At 41.9% G+C, this 15,479-nt stretch overlaps 1 protein-coding gene across 1 annotated transcript; it reads left to right on the forward strand.

The window, feature by feature from the left end:
• The first annotated feature begins 627 nt into the window (after window positions 1-627).
• On the forward strand, window positions 628-15,205 carry PDZD9 (PDZ domain containing 9). The gene is made up of 4 exons (XM_067705234.1): window positions 628-658; window positions 2,553-2,732; window positions 9,088-9,277; window positions 13,941-15,205. The coding sequence occupies exons 1-4, from the start codon at window positions 628-630 to the stop codon at window positions 14,335-14,337; spliced, it is 798 nt and encodes a 265-aa protein (XP_067561335.1). The 3' UTR covers window positions 14,338-15,205.
• The last annotated feature ends 274 nt before the right edge of the window (window positions 15,206-15,479 follow it).

Raw genomic sequence — 15,479 nt, forward strand, 5'->3', positions numbered from 1 at the left:
GCTGTATGAGTAAACGTGTCTGGGGGAGGAAGAATTATTTTGGAAAAAAAAAAGAAGGAAGAATTAATTCCTCTCCTAATCGTGACTCATTTTTTTCAGGTCACCCTTGGCCTTTTCTTATTCAAAACATCCGTGAAAAAAGCGCAGTTCCAAAGCAGTTGGCGTGGTTGATATAACAGTATTTGAAAACACCATTATCGGGAGGGCAGCAGGGCATCTGTGCTCTTGTATGAACTAGCTATGATCTTCCTCCGTAGACCATTCACATCTTTGAGACACCCTCCTCTGGGCTTCCTCCACCGTCTCCATTTCCGTTTCCCAAGAATGGGTGAGGAACCCACTGAGCCAGGCACTGTGCTAGTCCGTAGAAGTTTTGTTTTTCTGCACCAAAATTTTCACATACTGCGTTTTCCAGGGTCCACTGGGGACCTTGTGGTGACCGCACTGCAGCGCAACGTCTGGGCGACGTTGTCGCAGCGTCCCCTGGGGGCCAGCCCGAGATCTCCTCGCCGCCCGCGGTCGGCCCGCAGTGCGCCGGCTCCCGGAGGGTTCCAAACAGTTGGGAGTTGGACTGACTCCAGCTTCGGTTCCGGGAGACCCTCCTGATCGGCCTGCCGTCCCGGGGCCATGAAGAAGGCCGTCCACAAAAGCGTTAAGGGTAACTGGGTGATGTCCTAGGGACCAAGACTTCTTCACTTTTCCTCCTCTGTAAAATGGGAAAGTCACACTCTTGGGCCTCTCACCATCATTTGTTTACCAAACTATAATTTACATACAGGAAGAGCCCCCCCCCCCCTTTTTAGTGTACAGCTTTGTGAGTTTTGATAATCATATACCCACGTTTTTTTTTTTTCATATACCCACGTTTAACCACCACCACAATCAAGGTGTGGAGGTCTCACCACCCCCAAAATTACCTTGTGACGAAGCCCCTTTGCTGCCAGTGCCTTTTGCCACCCCAGTTCCTGACACTCCTGATTGTTTTCTACAGTTTTGCCCTTTCCATGGAGAATGTCACAAAAATGGAATCATATGGTGTGGAGTCTTCTGAATCTGGCTTCTTTCACTTAACACTGCTGTCTTTTGAGACTGGGTTTCATAGTAGATTATATCATGAGCACTTTAATTTGCAAGCTGAGGTTGGAACTCAGACCCTGTCTATGATGCCAGTTCTCTGTTTGCTCAGGAGCCAGAGGCTCGAGGAGGGGATGACCTGTAATCCTGGAAAGTCTTGAAGATGGTACCTTCTTTATACTAGGTTACTTTATTTTCCAGACAGAGAGCATCTGTGGTTTGGGGGAGGGTGAGGTTGGAGATAGGCAAGGACACTTGCTTGGAGTCGAAAGGGCCATGAAACCGCCCAGCTCCCTGCAGCTGGAGATGTGGGAGCATGGGAAGCCCCTCCCGCAGGAGTGGGGAGGACTCCTGGGCCCCCCAAACACCACAGTCACATGGATTTGGCAAGGTAGCAGTTTGTCACTTCTCCTTAAGGGAAAGTGTTGTGTGTGTGAAATGCTGGAAGAGTGTGCTGAAAACAAGTTTCCCCAGAAGCTTCCTGTAGACTGAAAATGAGTCTCCTCAGAAGCTTCCTCTTGGGGGAAAAGAACTTGTTGTTTTAAATCACTCCTCCATCTTTGAAACTTTTCTTGTGAGATTTAGTTTTGTAGAAAACATACTTCAACACCTCCCTACCCATTTTTCCTGGATTTTCCTCCCAAATGCTTTTTTTCTACTGTCCATTTCCACTGACATTGCTTGGGTGACATGCTCTGGGTGAACGCAGTAACTCATTTCTCACTTCCACTCTGGACTCCACAATCCATATAAGAGCCAGAGGTTTTTGTTTGTGTGTTTCTTTGAAGGCAGACCTTAGCTTGTCCTGCTGAAATTGCTTCTAAGCTTTTCTGTGAGGTAAACCTGCCAAGCAGCCTGTCTGCTCTGCCTTTGCCCCTCCTGCCTGCCCCCTACTGGTCTCCTTTATGTTCTTTCCTGTCTCCGAATCTTGATCTAATTTGCTCTCTCCCATCCTACTTTGCTTACAGCTTTCCTGTTGGTCTTTTCGACCTCAATTCAGATTTTACCTCCTCTGTGAAGCCTTGACCTGCCTTCCTCACGGGAGATGTTAGCCTGGTGGTCACCCTCAGAGCTCTCTGAACTTTTCCTTCATAGCATGTGTCACAGTTTGTTGTTCTAAATATGTTTACATGATTCATTGATATTTGTCTCAGCCACTAGGCTAGAAGATCCATGAGGGCAAGAAACACTTACGTTTCCTAGCACACTGCCCGTATCAATAACTATTTGTTAAGTGAATGGATAATAATAACTAACATTAATTAAATATTCACAGTGTGCTAGGCACTGTGCAAAAGCCCTTTAACTATCTCCTTTAATTTTCATAACAACCCTCTGAGTGGGCATTTTTATTATCATCACTTTACTGATGAGGAAACTAAGGAAGAGAGAGGTTGAATAACTGCCCCAAGGGTCTGGCTTTCTACTGTCATGCTGATGTCTAGGTGAAGGACTAAAACACATCTCTCCTTTTTTAGAAAGACAAATCGGCCTCAAGGTCAAGCCATCTGTACACAACTTGAGCAAAACTCAGGAGACCAGACTCACTGTGGGCAGCCTGGGATTAGGCCTGATCATCATCCAGCATGGGCCCTACCTTCAGATCACCCACCTCATTAAGAAGGGGTCTGCAGCCAGGGATGGAAAACTCCAGCCAGGTGACTGTGCTTTCCCGATGCCTCCCAAACACTCCACCGCTTTCTCTCTCCCATCTGCCTTCAGGGAGACTCAGGTTTCACTGTAACAATGATAATGATGACATTGTTTGAGAGCTTTCAATGGGCAGGCCAGTTGGTATTACTTGTATAACCTTCGCTGTTGGGCATTTTTATTCATTGAATTCTTACAATAACCCTCTAGGTAGGAGCTATTATCATTGCCCTTTTACAGGTGAGGAAACTGAGGCTCAGTGAGACTGAGTTCCTTGTCGAGGTTCACCCCCATCTAGCAGGTGGGATTCATATACAGGCACAGCGTCACTCCAGCGTTTATGGCTCTCTGTGGATAAAGCTTTCTTCTTTTGTAGGCAGTATTAATCATCATTAACATTTAGAAGCATGATCTTATTTCACCTTCCTGGCAATCCCTGAGGTAGATTCTACATTAATAAAAATTTTTTTAATTTTTTAATAGACCTTTATTAGAGTATAATTGCTTCACAATACTGTGTTAGTTTCTGTTGCACAGCAGAGTGAATCAGCCGTATGCATACATATATCCCCATATCCACTTCCTCTTGAGCCTCCCTCCCATCCTCCCTTTCCCACCCCTCTAGGTCATTGCAAAGCACTGAGCCGGTCTCCCTGTGCTATGCTGCTGCTTCCCACCAGCCAACTATTTTACATTCGGTAGTGCCTATATGTCAATGCTACTCTCACTTCACCCCAGCTTTGCCCTCCCACCCCATGTCCTCAAGTCCATTTTCTATGTCTATCTCTTTATTCCTGCCCTGCAACTAGGTTCATCAGTACCTTTTTTTTTTTTTTAGATTCCATATATATGCATTAGCATATGGTATTTGTTTTTCTCTTTCTGACTTACTTCACTTTGTATGACAGACTCTAGGTCCATCCACCTCACTGCAAATAACTCAGTTTTGTTTCTTTTTATGGCTGAGTGATACTCCACCGCATCTATGTGCCACATCTTCCTTATGCATTCATCTGTCGATGGACATTTAGGCTGTTGCATGTCCTGGCTATTGTAAACAGTGCTGCAATGAACATTGTGGTACATGTCTCTTTTTGAATTATGGTTTTCTCAGGGTATATGCCCCGTACTGGGATTGCTGGGTCATATGGTAGTTCTCTTTTTAGTTTTCCAAGGAATCTCCATACTATTTTCCATAGTGGTTGTATCAATTTACATTCCCACCAACAGTGCAAGAGGGTTCCCTTTTCACCACACCCTTTCCAGCATTTATTGTTTCTAGATTTTTTGATAATGGCCATTCTGACCGGCATGAGGTGATACCTCATCATAGTTTTGATTTGCATTTCTCTAATAATTAGTGATGTTGACCATCTTTTCATGTGCCTCTTGGCCATCTGTATGTCTTCCTTGGTGAAATGTCTATTTAGGTCTTCTGCCCATTTTTTAACTGGATTGTTTGTTGTTTTGCTATTGAGCTCCATGAGCTGTTTGTATATTTTGGAGATTAATCCTTTGTCGGTTGTTTCAGTTGCAAATATTTTCTCCCATTCTGAGGGTTGTCTTCTTGCCTTGCTTATGGTTTCCTTTGCTGTGCAAAAGCTTTTAAGTTTAATTAAGTCCCATTTGTTTATTTTTGTTTTTATTTCCATTACTTTAGGAGGTGGGTCAAAAAAGATCTTGCTGTGGTTTATGTCAGAGAGTGTTTTTCCTATGTTTTCCTCTAAGAGTTTTATTGTGTCTGGTCTTACATTTAAGTCTTTAATCCATTTGGAGTTTATTTTTATGTATGGTGTTAGGTAGTGTTCTAATTTTATTCTTTTACATGTAGCTGTCTGGTTTTCCCAGCACCACTTATTTAAGAGGCTTTTCTCCATTGTATATTCTTGCCTCCTTTGTCATAAATTAGGTGCCCATATGTGCATGGGTTTATCTCTGGGCATTCTATCTTGTACCATTGATCTAGATGTCTGTTTGTGCCAGTACCATACTGTCTTGATTATTGTAGCTTTGTGGTATAGTTTGAAGTCAGGGAGCCCGAGTCCTCCAACTCTGTTTTTCTTTTTCAAGATTGCTTTGGCTGTTTGGGGTCGTTTGTGTTTCCATACGAATTGTAAAATTCCATATGAATTTTTTGTTCTAATTCTGTGAAGAATGCCATTGGTAGTTTGATAGGGATTGCATTGAATCTGTAGATTGCTTTGGGTAGTATAGTCATTTTCACAATATTGATTCGTCCAATCCAAGAACATGGTATATTCCTCCATCTGTTTATGTCATCTTTGATTTGTTTCATGATTGTCTTATACTTTTCTGAGTACAGGTCTTTTGCCTCCTTAGGTAGGTTATTCTTAGGTATTTTATTCTTTTTGTTGCAGTGGTAAATGGGAGTGTTTCCTTTAATTTCTCTTTCTGATTTTTCGTTGTTGGTGTATAGGAATGCCAGAGATTTCTGTGCATTAATTTTGTATCCTGCAACCTTACCAAATTCCTTGATTAGATTCTACATTAAACCACCTTACAGAGAAGGAATCAGATATTTAGTAACTTGTACCTTGTCACACCAAGGAGTGGGGATTTGAACCCTCTCTGTTACACTCTTTGTCAGTACTGCCCTGCTTCTCTTGGCTTTGGGTGAATGAATTTTCCATCCAATTCAAGACGTTTTCCCAGTGCCTACTCTGGGCCTGCTGCTGTGCTCAGGAGTCAGGGACGCACAACGGGATGGTAAGGTGGTGGGAAGGAAAGACCATTCAGTGGGAGCTGGCCTGAATTCAGGCCCAGGCTCTGCCACTTTCTAGTTCTGTGACCTTGGACAAAGTCCCTTAACTTTCCTGGCCTTAGTCACCTCATCTCTAAATTGGGATAATACCACCTTTGTCAGAAGTTGCTAGGATTTGATGAGATAATCTTTATGAAAGTGCTTTGAGGACTACAGTGCTATGGAAATACTGGCAGTAATTTCTCTTAGGCTGTTCTTACTTAGAGATTCTTTAGACTGGTTATCTTTTTCGTTGTTGTTGTTAACCAAAAATGATTGTGGTACAGGAGCCCCCAGTGGATTAAACCACTGGTTTGCAACTCTGGTTACCTATTAGAATCGCCTGGAGACCTTTTAAAGCAAAAATGCCTTGGCCCCATGTTCCCAGAGGTTCTGATTCAATTGGTTTGGCTTTGGGGATAGGGCAGTTCATGGTTTAAAAGCTCTTCAGGTGATTCTAATTGCAGCTAGGGTTAGAAGCAATGGATTAAAGAATTAAGTAGATCAATGATGCTATTACAAAAGTTTACCTCACCTTAAAATCCAAAGCATTTTCTCCACATAGAAAATGGTGCTGGGGAACAAACTAACAGAAAGAGAGTTCTGGACGCTCCAGACCAAAAGAACTCTAGGCCAGGTCCCATGGGCCTTTTCTGCTTGTTCTCCTTAGCTTCTCTGGGGTCAGGGGACAGATGCTGGTTGATAGCCGGAGTGCACACTCACTAGAGTGGGACAGGAGTATGCTTTCATGCACATGAAACAGGATCTCCTGGTGGGGCTACAGTTAGTGGGCTCCTGGAGGTCAGAGGCAGTCTTGAAATCACCTTTTAAATCCACAACTTACCTACAGCACTGGCACATTTATTATGTCTGTGTTTGATAAGTGAATAGCAAGTGAGTATTTGTCCTAGGCATTTTGCAAGGTGTTTCCACATCTATTATCTCATTTAATCTTTGCAACACTCCTGGAAGGTAGATAACAAAACATAGAGCCTTAGAGAGATGAAGTAATTTGTTCAATATAGAGGTAAGTGGGTGGTCAGAGCTGAGACTTGAAACCATATCTGCTTAGAAAGCCCATACCTTTGACTAGAAAAGAGATTTCAATAGAGAATAAGTCCAGGGCCCCAAATCTCTTCATGACAAGTCAGCCACTTCTCTTCAAGGTCTAGGTTTCAAAGACTCTGTAACTCAGTCCTTTTGACAATAATTATGAGATTCTGAGAGGTGATGAACCTGATGTTTTTTTGACCCCATTACCTCCCAGCCCCATTATTTCTCATTCATGTGCTTTGAATTTCTCTCTTTTTAGTGTTTAATAATAGGGCTTCATCTTGATTTCCTAATTAGTTTATTCTGGCTAAACTTTAAAATCCTTTTGGCTAGTATAGCTTTAGCAAACTCTGATATCCAGAGTCTTATTAATATAGCTTTTTCTCCCTTTTCGTGGAGAAATTAATATAGCTTTGAAGGTAAATACAAGTCATGCACTGGTCACCACCCTCACTAGGCCACATTCATTCAATAAGCCTTTCCTGAATGCCTGCTCTGTGTAGGCATCCTGCTAGGCGCTGTGGTATAATGATGAACCAGACATACATGGTCTCTAACCACACAGAGCTTATGGAATTTACAGCCTAGTTTGTAGAGATGGTAGTGGCTTGGCTGCTGCAAAGTTGATTAAATATAGGTAATCGAGACAGTTTATATAATGTGGTTCCTATAGCCCATTAAATCAGAAAGAAAATGTATAATGTTGATATACATAAATACTAAATTGGTGTTTCTTTATGAAAGGCAACGTTAATGTCTATTGCCAGAGTACTCACATTCACACAAAGATATGTCTGGTTTACAGCCAGGAGGGTCAGGGAATTAAGCTGTTTATTTTCTGCTCTCATGATAAAAGTCACCCTTTAACAACATAATTAAGCAGAATGACAAGCCATAAACACTCCTTTTAAGATTAGGCAAGTAAGCTCATCCAGTGAGGTTTTCTTCCTCCCCCCACCATTTTAATTAACCTCCACAGGGTGAACAGTTTTAGATCACACAATCTGCAGGTTGCCGGGAGAAGCCCTATTTCATTCTGAAGTTAGCCCCAGCTATTTTTAAGGACCAAAGCAGAAGGTTTTCTTCACCCTTCTAAGTATTCATTTTCTTTAATACTGTGAACTTTTGTTGCTGATAGGATCTAGCACTATGGAAATTTGTCCTTGGCATTCCTTGGAGGCTTCCTTTGGGATCAGCATAATTCCCAATTATAGCACAGTGGGGAGCAGTAGCAGAGCATGTACTTCATCTTGACTCTTTTCTCCTCTGAGGTTAGGCTTCAGCTGTCTTTGAGGTTGATTGAGGGGTCTCTAGCTTCCCATGCACAGAGAGGTGAACATGTCCTTTGGGACTCATTGGGGTCACTTTATCCGATGTTAGCTATAAGGTATCCATGACCATTTGGCAGGATGTTGGCAAGAGCTGATGACTAAGATCTTACCCCATGTGAGTCTGTCTGTCCTTAAAAAGCAGTTTCCCTGTATTCCTTCCTCTCTTGCTGAATGCCCTTGTAGTAGTCAGAGGTCTTCAATGCAAGCAATAGAAAAGTTCTGTTAAGGCATTGGATTTAGAACACTGAGTCTGACAGAATTGCCAGAAAGCCTGGAGAACCAGGTTTGGAAAATGGTGAGAGAACAAAGGGCCATGGAAACTGGGTGCTCCTGTCACCTCTCTGCATCTCCCGCTCCAGGTTCAGTGACCCAGGGAGACTGACAAATAACTGGACCTAGTTTACATGTTCATGCCCTAGCTGCTGCGTACAAGTGAATAACTGGTCTTTTTAACATCCAGTTTGGAGGTCCAGGAGCTTGCTGTCAAGATGTGGTTCTCTTCCTATCTGCTGGGGGCTCAGGAGCTCCATGGTTGGCCATCACCCTCCCCTGTCTGTTCAGCACTGTGCTATGGTAGGGGACCTAGCTGTCAAATCCCTTTGAGCTGACATACTCTCTGTATACATAGCTTAAACTTAATTAAAGCATGCTAATTGTCCAGTGTTTCATGTAGAATTACTTGCTCAACGAATACTATGTAAGGGCAAACATTAAACTGAAAGGCTTGATGTTTAATATGGTCTGCTTACTGTGAAGGGCATTGGAAATGGCCAGGCAGGTATAATAGAAAGGTCATTTATTCACTTAGTGTTAAGTGGTTTTTTCTTTAATAGTAATAGCCATTTATTTTACTTGAAACACATTTTTAGAATCCTAAAGGATGATTCAGATTATAAATGGTTTTTAGCCTCTGTCACACCAAGGACTTTAGAAATGTTGTAAAAACGTGCTACAATATCTACCATCACACTATTAAGAAACATCTTGCATGTATTCTTCATTATTCAGAGGATACTTATGTCACTAAGAGGGTCATTTTTATTAAATAAAGGCTGAAGCCTGGCTTTGGTTCAAAATGAACCAACAATATGAACCCATAAAATGAAATACCTCACCCAAAAAAAAAAAAAAAAGAAAAACATCGCACAATAAAGCCAGAAATGGTATGATCCTTTTAAACCATTATCTTAATTTTACCAATTTTTTTTCCTTTTTCAGGTGATGTTTTGATTACTGTTGGCTATGCCAATGTGTTAGGATATACTCTTCGAGAATTTTTAAAGCTTTTGCAACATATCACCATAGGAACAGTGCTACAAATCAAGGTTTACCGAGATTTTATTGACATACCCCAAGAATGGCAAGAAATATATGATTTAATCCCTGAGACCAAATTCCCAATTACACAGTAAGTAGTTAAGTTTAGGAAATCTTTGTTATACTACAGAATTCCCAGGGTCTATGAAGTAGAGTCTTAGTTTAATGTGAGAACTATCAGTTGGACCATGTAGGAGGGATTGATGACACTGCCACAATTTAGTGGGTTTCTAAGTCCTTTTGCAGAGTACAATCTGTAGGACCTAATATGAGGCAGAATGATAAAGGCAAGAGCCTTGGACATGGAGTTTAAAAAAAGACCAAACTATCCAATGGCAACTCCACCTCCAAACTTACATGCGTGACTCCGCCTTTTCCAAAGTTAGCCCTTAAACATGTGCTGTGAATCCCATTTCCTCGTTTGTCTCCGGCATATTCAACTTCTCTCTCTGGATCCTTCCCAATAACATTTAAGCCCTTTTAAAACCTCTACCATCTTAGCAAACCCCACCTAATTCCACTCTCCTCTCCTTTCCCTTCCAGCCACTGCCCTGTCCCTTGACTCCAAACCCATTGAAAGAGCTGTACTAGACTTTGCCATTTCCTTAGGAGACACCATTTCCCCCCTCAGCGCAGGCCTTGGCTGAGTCCTTTTTCCCAGGGTCACCTACAACCTTCATGCTGCTGATTTCAGTGGACTCTTCTCAGTCTTTATTTTGCTTGGCTTCTGAGCAGCATTAGACACTGTACACTCAACTCTGGTTGAAACATCATTTTCCCCAGACTTCTGGGATATCATACTCCCATGATTTTCCTATTTCCTCTAGTCACTTCCTCTTGATCTCCTTTTACCCAACCTCGGAGTTCCTCAAGGTTTAATCTTTGGCTTTCTTCTCTCAATCTCCTAAGCAAACTCCTTGATTTCTCTAAAAATAGAACTACCATATGACCCAGCAATCCCACTACTGGGCATATACCCTGAGAAAACCATAATTCAAAACGAGACATGTACCACAATGTTCACTGCAGCATGGAAGCAACCTAAGTGTCCATCGACAGATGAATGGATAGAGAAGATGTGGCACATGTATACAACGGAGTATTACTCAGCCATAAAAAGAAACGAAATTGAGTTATTTGTAGTGAGGTGGCTGGACCTAGAGACTGTCATACAGAGTGAATAAGTCAGAAAGAGAAAAACAAATACTGTATGCTAACACATATATGGAATCTAAAAAAAAAAAAAAGGTTCTGAAGAACCTAGGGGCAGGACAGGAATAAAGATGCAGATGTAGAGAATGGACTTGAGGACACGGGGAGGGGGAAGGGTAAGCTGGAATGAAGTAAGAGAGTGGCATGGACATATATACACTACCAAATGTAAAACAGATAGCTAGTGGGAAGCAGCCGCATGGCATAGGGAGATCAGCTCGGTGCTTTGTGACCACCTAGAAGGGTGGGATAGGGAGGGTGGGAGGGAGATGGAAGACGGAGGAGATCTGGGGATATATGTATATGTATAGCTGATTCACTTTGTTATAAAGCAGAAACTAACACAACATTGTAAAGCAATTATACTCCAATAAAGATGTTAAAAAAGAACTTGATTTCAGTGGTTTCTATTAGTATCTATAAATTAATAATTTTCAAATTGTATTATCTCCAAACTTGTATAAACATCCACTTGATATCTGCATTTGTATGTATCATAAACCCCTCAAACTCATTATGCCTAAAATCAAAAGCCAGCTTGCCACTGTCCTAGTGGAAGAACACTCACATAGTCAAACAAGTCAGAAATTTATGGGTTGTGCTTGATTTCTCCATCTCCCTTTTCTTTAAGTGACAAATTCAGTGCTCTGATGCAAGAGTGGTCCTTATTAATTCTGACCAGATTACTGACCACTAGTTGCTACAGCTGTGCACCTTTGCTTATTGGGATAGGCTCAAAGAAATATGGCTAGGGGCTTTACTAAGACTAAAAAATGGCCCATATTCCATAGACATTACTTTAGAGTCCAACTTGTGGCCCTAGGAACTGATATGGCCAGCAGATGTGCTTTGCTTGTCTTCCTCAGTGTTTTAAACACTGTAGAGAGAAAGGAGGATACGTAGGGGGGGCTTTTCCAGGGGGCAGTAATAAGCTATTTCTTGACCTAGGCAGTAGCTACCAAGGTATTTATAATTTTCTTCATTCAACTTTTTTGCTTTTTTTTGTGTATTTCAAATTTTTTTTTTTTTTTTTGTGGTACGCGGGCCTCTCACTGCCGTGGCCTCTCCCGTTGTGGAGCACAGGCTCCGGACGCGCAGGCTCAGCGGCCATGGCTCACGGGCCCAGCCGCTCCGCGGCATGTGGGATCTTCCCGGACTGGGGCATGAACCCGTGTCCCCTGCATCAGCAGGTGGACTCTCAACCACTGCGCCACCAGGGAGGCCCTCAAAAAAATTTTTAATGAAAAAATATTTGAATTGCTAAATTTACAAATCTAAGATTTCATGCAAAGAGTCTTTATCTCTGGTTTCTCCTGAAAAAACTAGAAGATGGGCTTGCATTCCCACATGGTGACAGTGGACTAGAGCTGGGCAGTTGTCCCCTTCAGATGAGGTACAGATTGGGGAAAAAATTCCCAATAACTAAGCCAATCCTGATTTGATTAAAAATCATTAATGATAATAGTGATAACTGCTTACTATGTGGTGGGCACTGCTTTACAAGCATTATACCATTTAATCCTCATGCCAATTCTTTTTATTTATCCTCGTTTTACAGATAAGAAAACTGAAGGCAATAGAGTGTATAATTTGCCAGAGGCCACAGGGCTAAGTGGTATATGTCTGTCTCCAGAGCAGCAATGTCCAATAAGAACTTTCTGTGATAGTGGAAATGTTCTGTATCTGCGTTATCCCATGTGGTAGCCACTAGCCACAGGTGTCTACTAACCCCTGAAATGCGAAGATTTGTAACTGAGGAATTTTAAATTTTATTCAAGTTTAACCAGTTTAAATTTAGCAGCCACACGTAGCTGGTGGACCTTGTATTGGGGAGTTCAGCTCCCGAACTTGAGCTCTTAACCATTTGCTTATAGAACAACTACATTCTAAGCTGAGTTTGAGATTCAGAATATTAAAAATCTAAGGACGGCAGTTTGACCATTCAAAAGCAAACACAGAACAGCACAACTTAAGTATGAGGCTAAAATCCACAAACTTAGGAACAATATCAATCATGTTCTGAATCCCTTTCTTAATTAAGCAAAGTGCTTGCAGCTAAGGCATTTTAGCATCTTACGTGGAAGAGGGCGGGGAAGGGGCAGAAGTGGAAGGAAAAGGCTTATTTGGTATGACTTCCTTCAGGAGCAAACAGCACTGTGTGCACAACGGAGAGAATACTCCATATGCTGCTCTGGGCAGGCCTAGTCGTATAAAAACTGTTTCCAGCTAACCCTGACCTCTGCTGGCTTGTGGCGTCACTATCTAATGCAGTTCAATAAGAACCTGGCTCTGCCGCCTGTCCTTGATGGTTATCTAATACAGTTACAAAGGATGTCCTTTGCACTCTGAAGGCAAACTGTTCTAGTCCTGAGATCTGAATCTCCTTGCACAGCACTAAATCAAGGATTAAAAGAAAATAGTACAATTAAGACTAGTGGCCCTTTGTAAAACTGACTCCACACCAACTGTCATTTCCAGAAGAGAGAAACTTTAGGAAAAGCTTCAAAAGCTTAGGAGCAAATAAAACAGGCAGGCCTCCAAGGATGTTAGTGAAAACACCAGTAAGTCTGATAGCTTGGAGGGACTGGGGTAGGGAAGAAATCTATTTCCTATTAGCAGCACAGAAAGTAACAGAGAAGGTAACCGAGGTTCATAATTACAAAGGTCTGGTTTTGGATCTGCTGGCAAATCCAGCACCAGAATGAGAGGTAGCAGGTAACAGACAGCATTTGTTCAGGAAAATAATAGCAGGTGCACGTGCTGCCATTAGAAAAGTTCATTAGAAAAGTTTGCTGTTGGCAAATTACAAAAAAAAAAGTCTTTACAAGTTTTTGGATGGCAACAGCGAGATGGAATAGTGAATGATGAGACACCTGGATAGAAGGGTATTCTACAGATCCACATATGTAAACCCAGATGAGAAGCAAAGAATGATGCTCAGGGGACGAAAGAAAAAGACTCAGATTAGCATGCTGAAGGTCTTTGAGGGCCATTATTTCTGGACGTCCCCTTGGAAATCAGTAATATTCTGTTATTGCCGACCCCATGTGACCCATGAAAACTGAGTTCTGTGGAGGAGATGGCCACATTGACCTGTCATTCTGTGTGAAGTGAAATTAACCCACCGTTAAGGCCTGCTAATATTCTGGTCAATAGTCTGGCTTAAGTCTGTGCAAAGCTTTTTAAAGTAATGTGAAATAATTTAGGGCAGAATTTGATTTCCATTTAGGAATGGAAACAAATTTAAAGGTAATTTTTTTTTTTGGCCGCATCTCGTGCCTTGTGGGATCTTAGTTCCCCTACCAGGGATTGAACCTGTGTCCTCGGCAGTGAAAGCTCAAGCCCTAAGCACTGGACTGCCAGGGAATTCCCTAAAGGTAATTTTAAAAAGAGAAAATTTTCAATAACACAGAAAGGTAGTGTTAAAGCTAAATTGTATTCTTTCTTTTACGAACCAAAGCAGGTTGTAAGACAATCTCTTAGGTGATAATGAATGTTCAGACATTAAGAATCCATTTCATTCACTATTCTTCTCATTTCAGCACAACAAAGAAAACTGAGGAGGCAAAAGATGACTCTTTCACAAGCAGTGATGACAATGAAGATGCAGTTTTAGATAAAAGACTTAAGTACTATAAATATCCACGGTCCACTGGGCATTACCCTGCAAGGAGACCGATGTCTATCTCCAGAGAATGGCATGGATATAAAAAGAAGAACTGTACTTTTAGTGTAGGAAAAGACAGTAACTGTGACGTGATGATTCACAGAGACCACAAGAAAGAAGTGAGGGCCCCTTCTCCATACTGGACAATGGTGAAGCAAGACGACGAAAGCTCCTCCTCCTCCTCGGCCTCCTCTACCTCAGATGCATTTTGGCTCGAAGACTATGCCCATGCTGAAAAGGGCAAGAGTGAACCTGTATCAAAAGTTGGTTAGGAGGCGACTTCCCTGGCCCCTTTCTCTCGGACCAATGAACCTCGCCCGGGAGCGTTCCCAAATAAAGCTTGCTTAAGTTCAAAAAAAAAAAAAAAAAAGTTGGTTAGGCAGCAGTTTGCAAATCTGTGACCACAGGAGCATTTGTCTTGAAAACACCCATTTTTTGTGCACTGCCATGTATACATTTGCTATACTTACAGGAATATGTACAGACTTAACATTTCTCTTTCACGAGTGTGTTGTAAAGCCTTTAGAGACCTTCTTCAGTGTGATATCCGAAGATTTCCTTGGGGTTTCACAGGCCTCACAATTATTCAGATCCTTAGGACCCTCCTTTCTGAGAAGAATGTCTCATCATTTAGAAAATGCAGCAGAGGAACCCAATATCAGAATGTGTAAACACAGTAGAGAATTTTACTCTTCAAGTATCACATTTTACTTTAGTTTCTCGTTTGTAAACTTCAAGTGCCCTACTTAAAAGAAATGAGATTTTTGCCTAGTTGTTCACACTAGTTTTTTTCCCCCTTTTCAGCCCCACTTTTACCTTTTTTTAAAAAATATTTATTTATTTGGCTGCACCGGGTCTTAGTTGTGGCATGTGGGATCTTTCATTGTGGCGTGCAGGCTCAGTAGTTGCGGCACAAGGGCTCTCTAGTTGTGGCACATGGGCCCTAGAGCGCTCGGGCTTAGTTGCCGCACAGCATGTGGGATCTTAGTTCCCCGACCAGGGATCCAACCCGTGTCCCCTGCACTGGAAGGTGGATTCTTAACCACTGGACCACCAGGGAAGTCCCCCTACTGTTACTTTGAATGTTGGGTTGATAGTTAATTACTTGAAAGAGATAGGATAGAAACAGATGAGGGAGAAGGCGAGGAAAAAAACCCACAAAATTCTGCCACAGTGAAGATAAAATGAAGCAGTGCGAATACAGGATATGACTGGCAGGGAATTTATATTTTTCACAAATAACTCTTTCGCAAAAAAGGCAAAAAAGGGGGTAAAACCCAGACCATTTAATTATTCTTACCCAAGAAGACAGACTTTTAACTGTGTTTATCTTAAAAAGCCACCAATAATAATCTGGAAATAGTTACTCTGATAGCCACTTAGCCTTAATTTTTAATAGTTTCTCATGCTTCTG

The sequence above is a fragment of the Pseudorca crassidens genome, chromosome 15 (genome assembly GCF_039906515.1).
Source record: "Pseudorca crassidens isolate mPseCra1 chromosome 15, mPseCra1.hap1, whole genome shotgun sequence".
NCBI classification, from domain to species: domain Eukaryota; kingdom Metazoa; phylum Chordata; class Mammalia; order Artiodactyla; family Delphinidae; genus Pseudorca; species Pseudorca crassidens.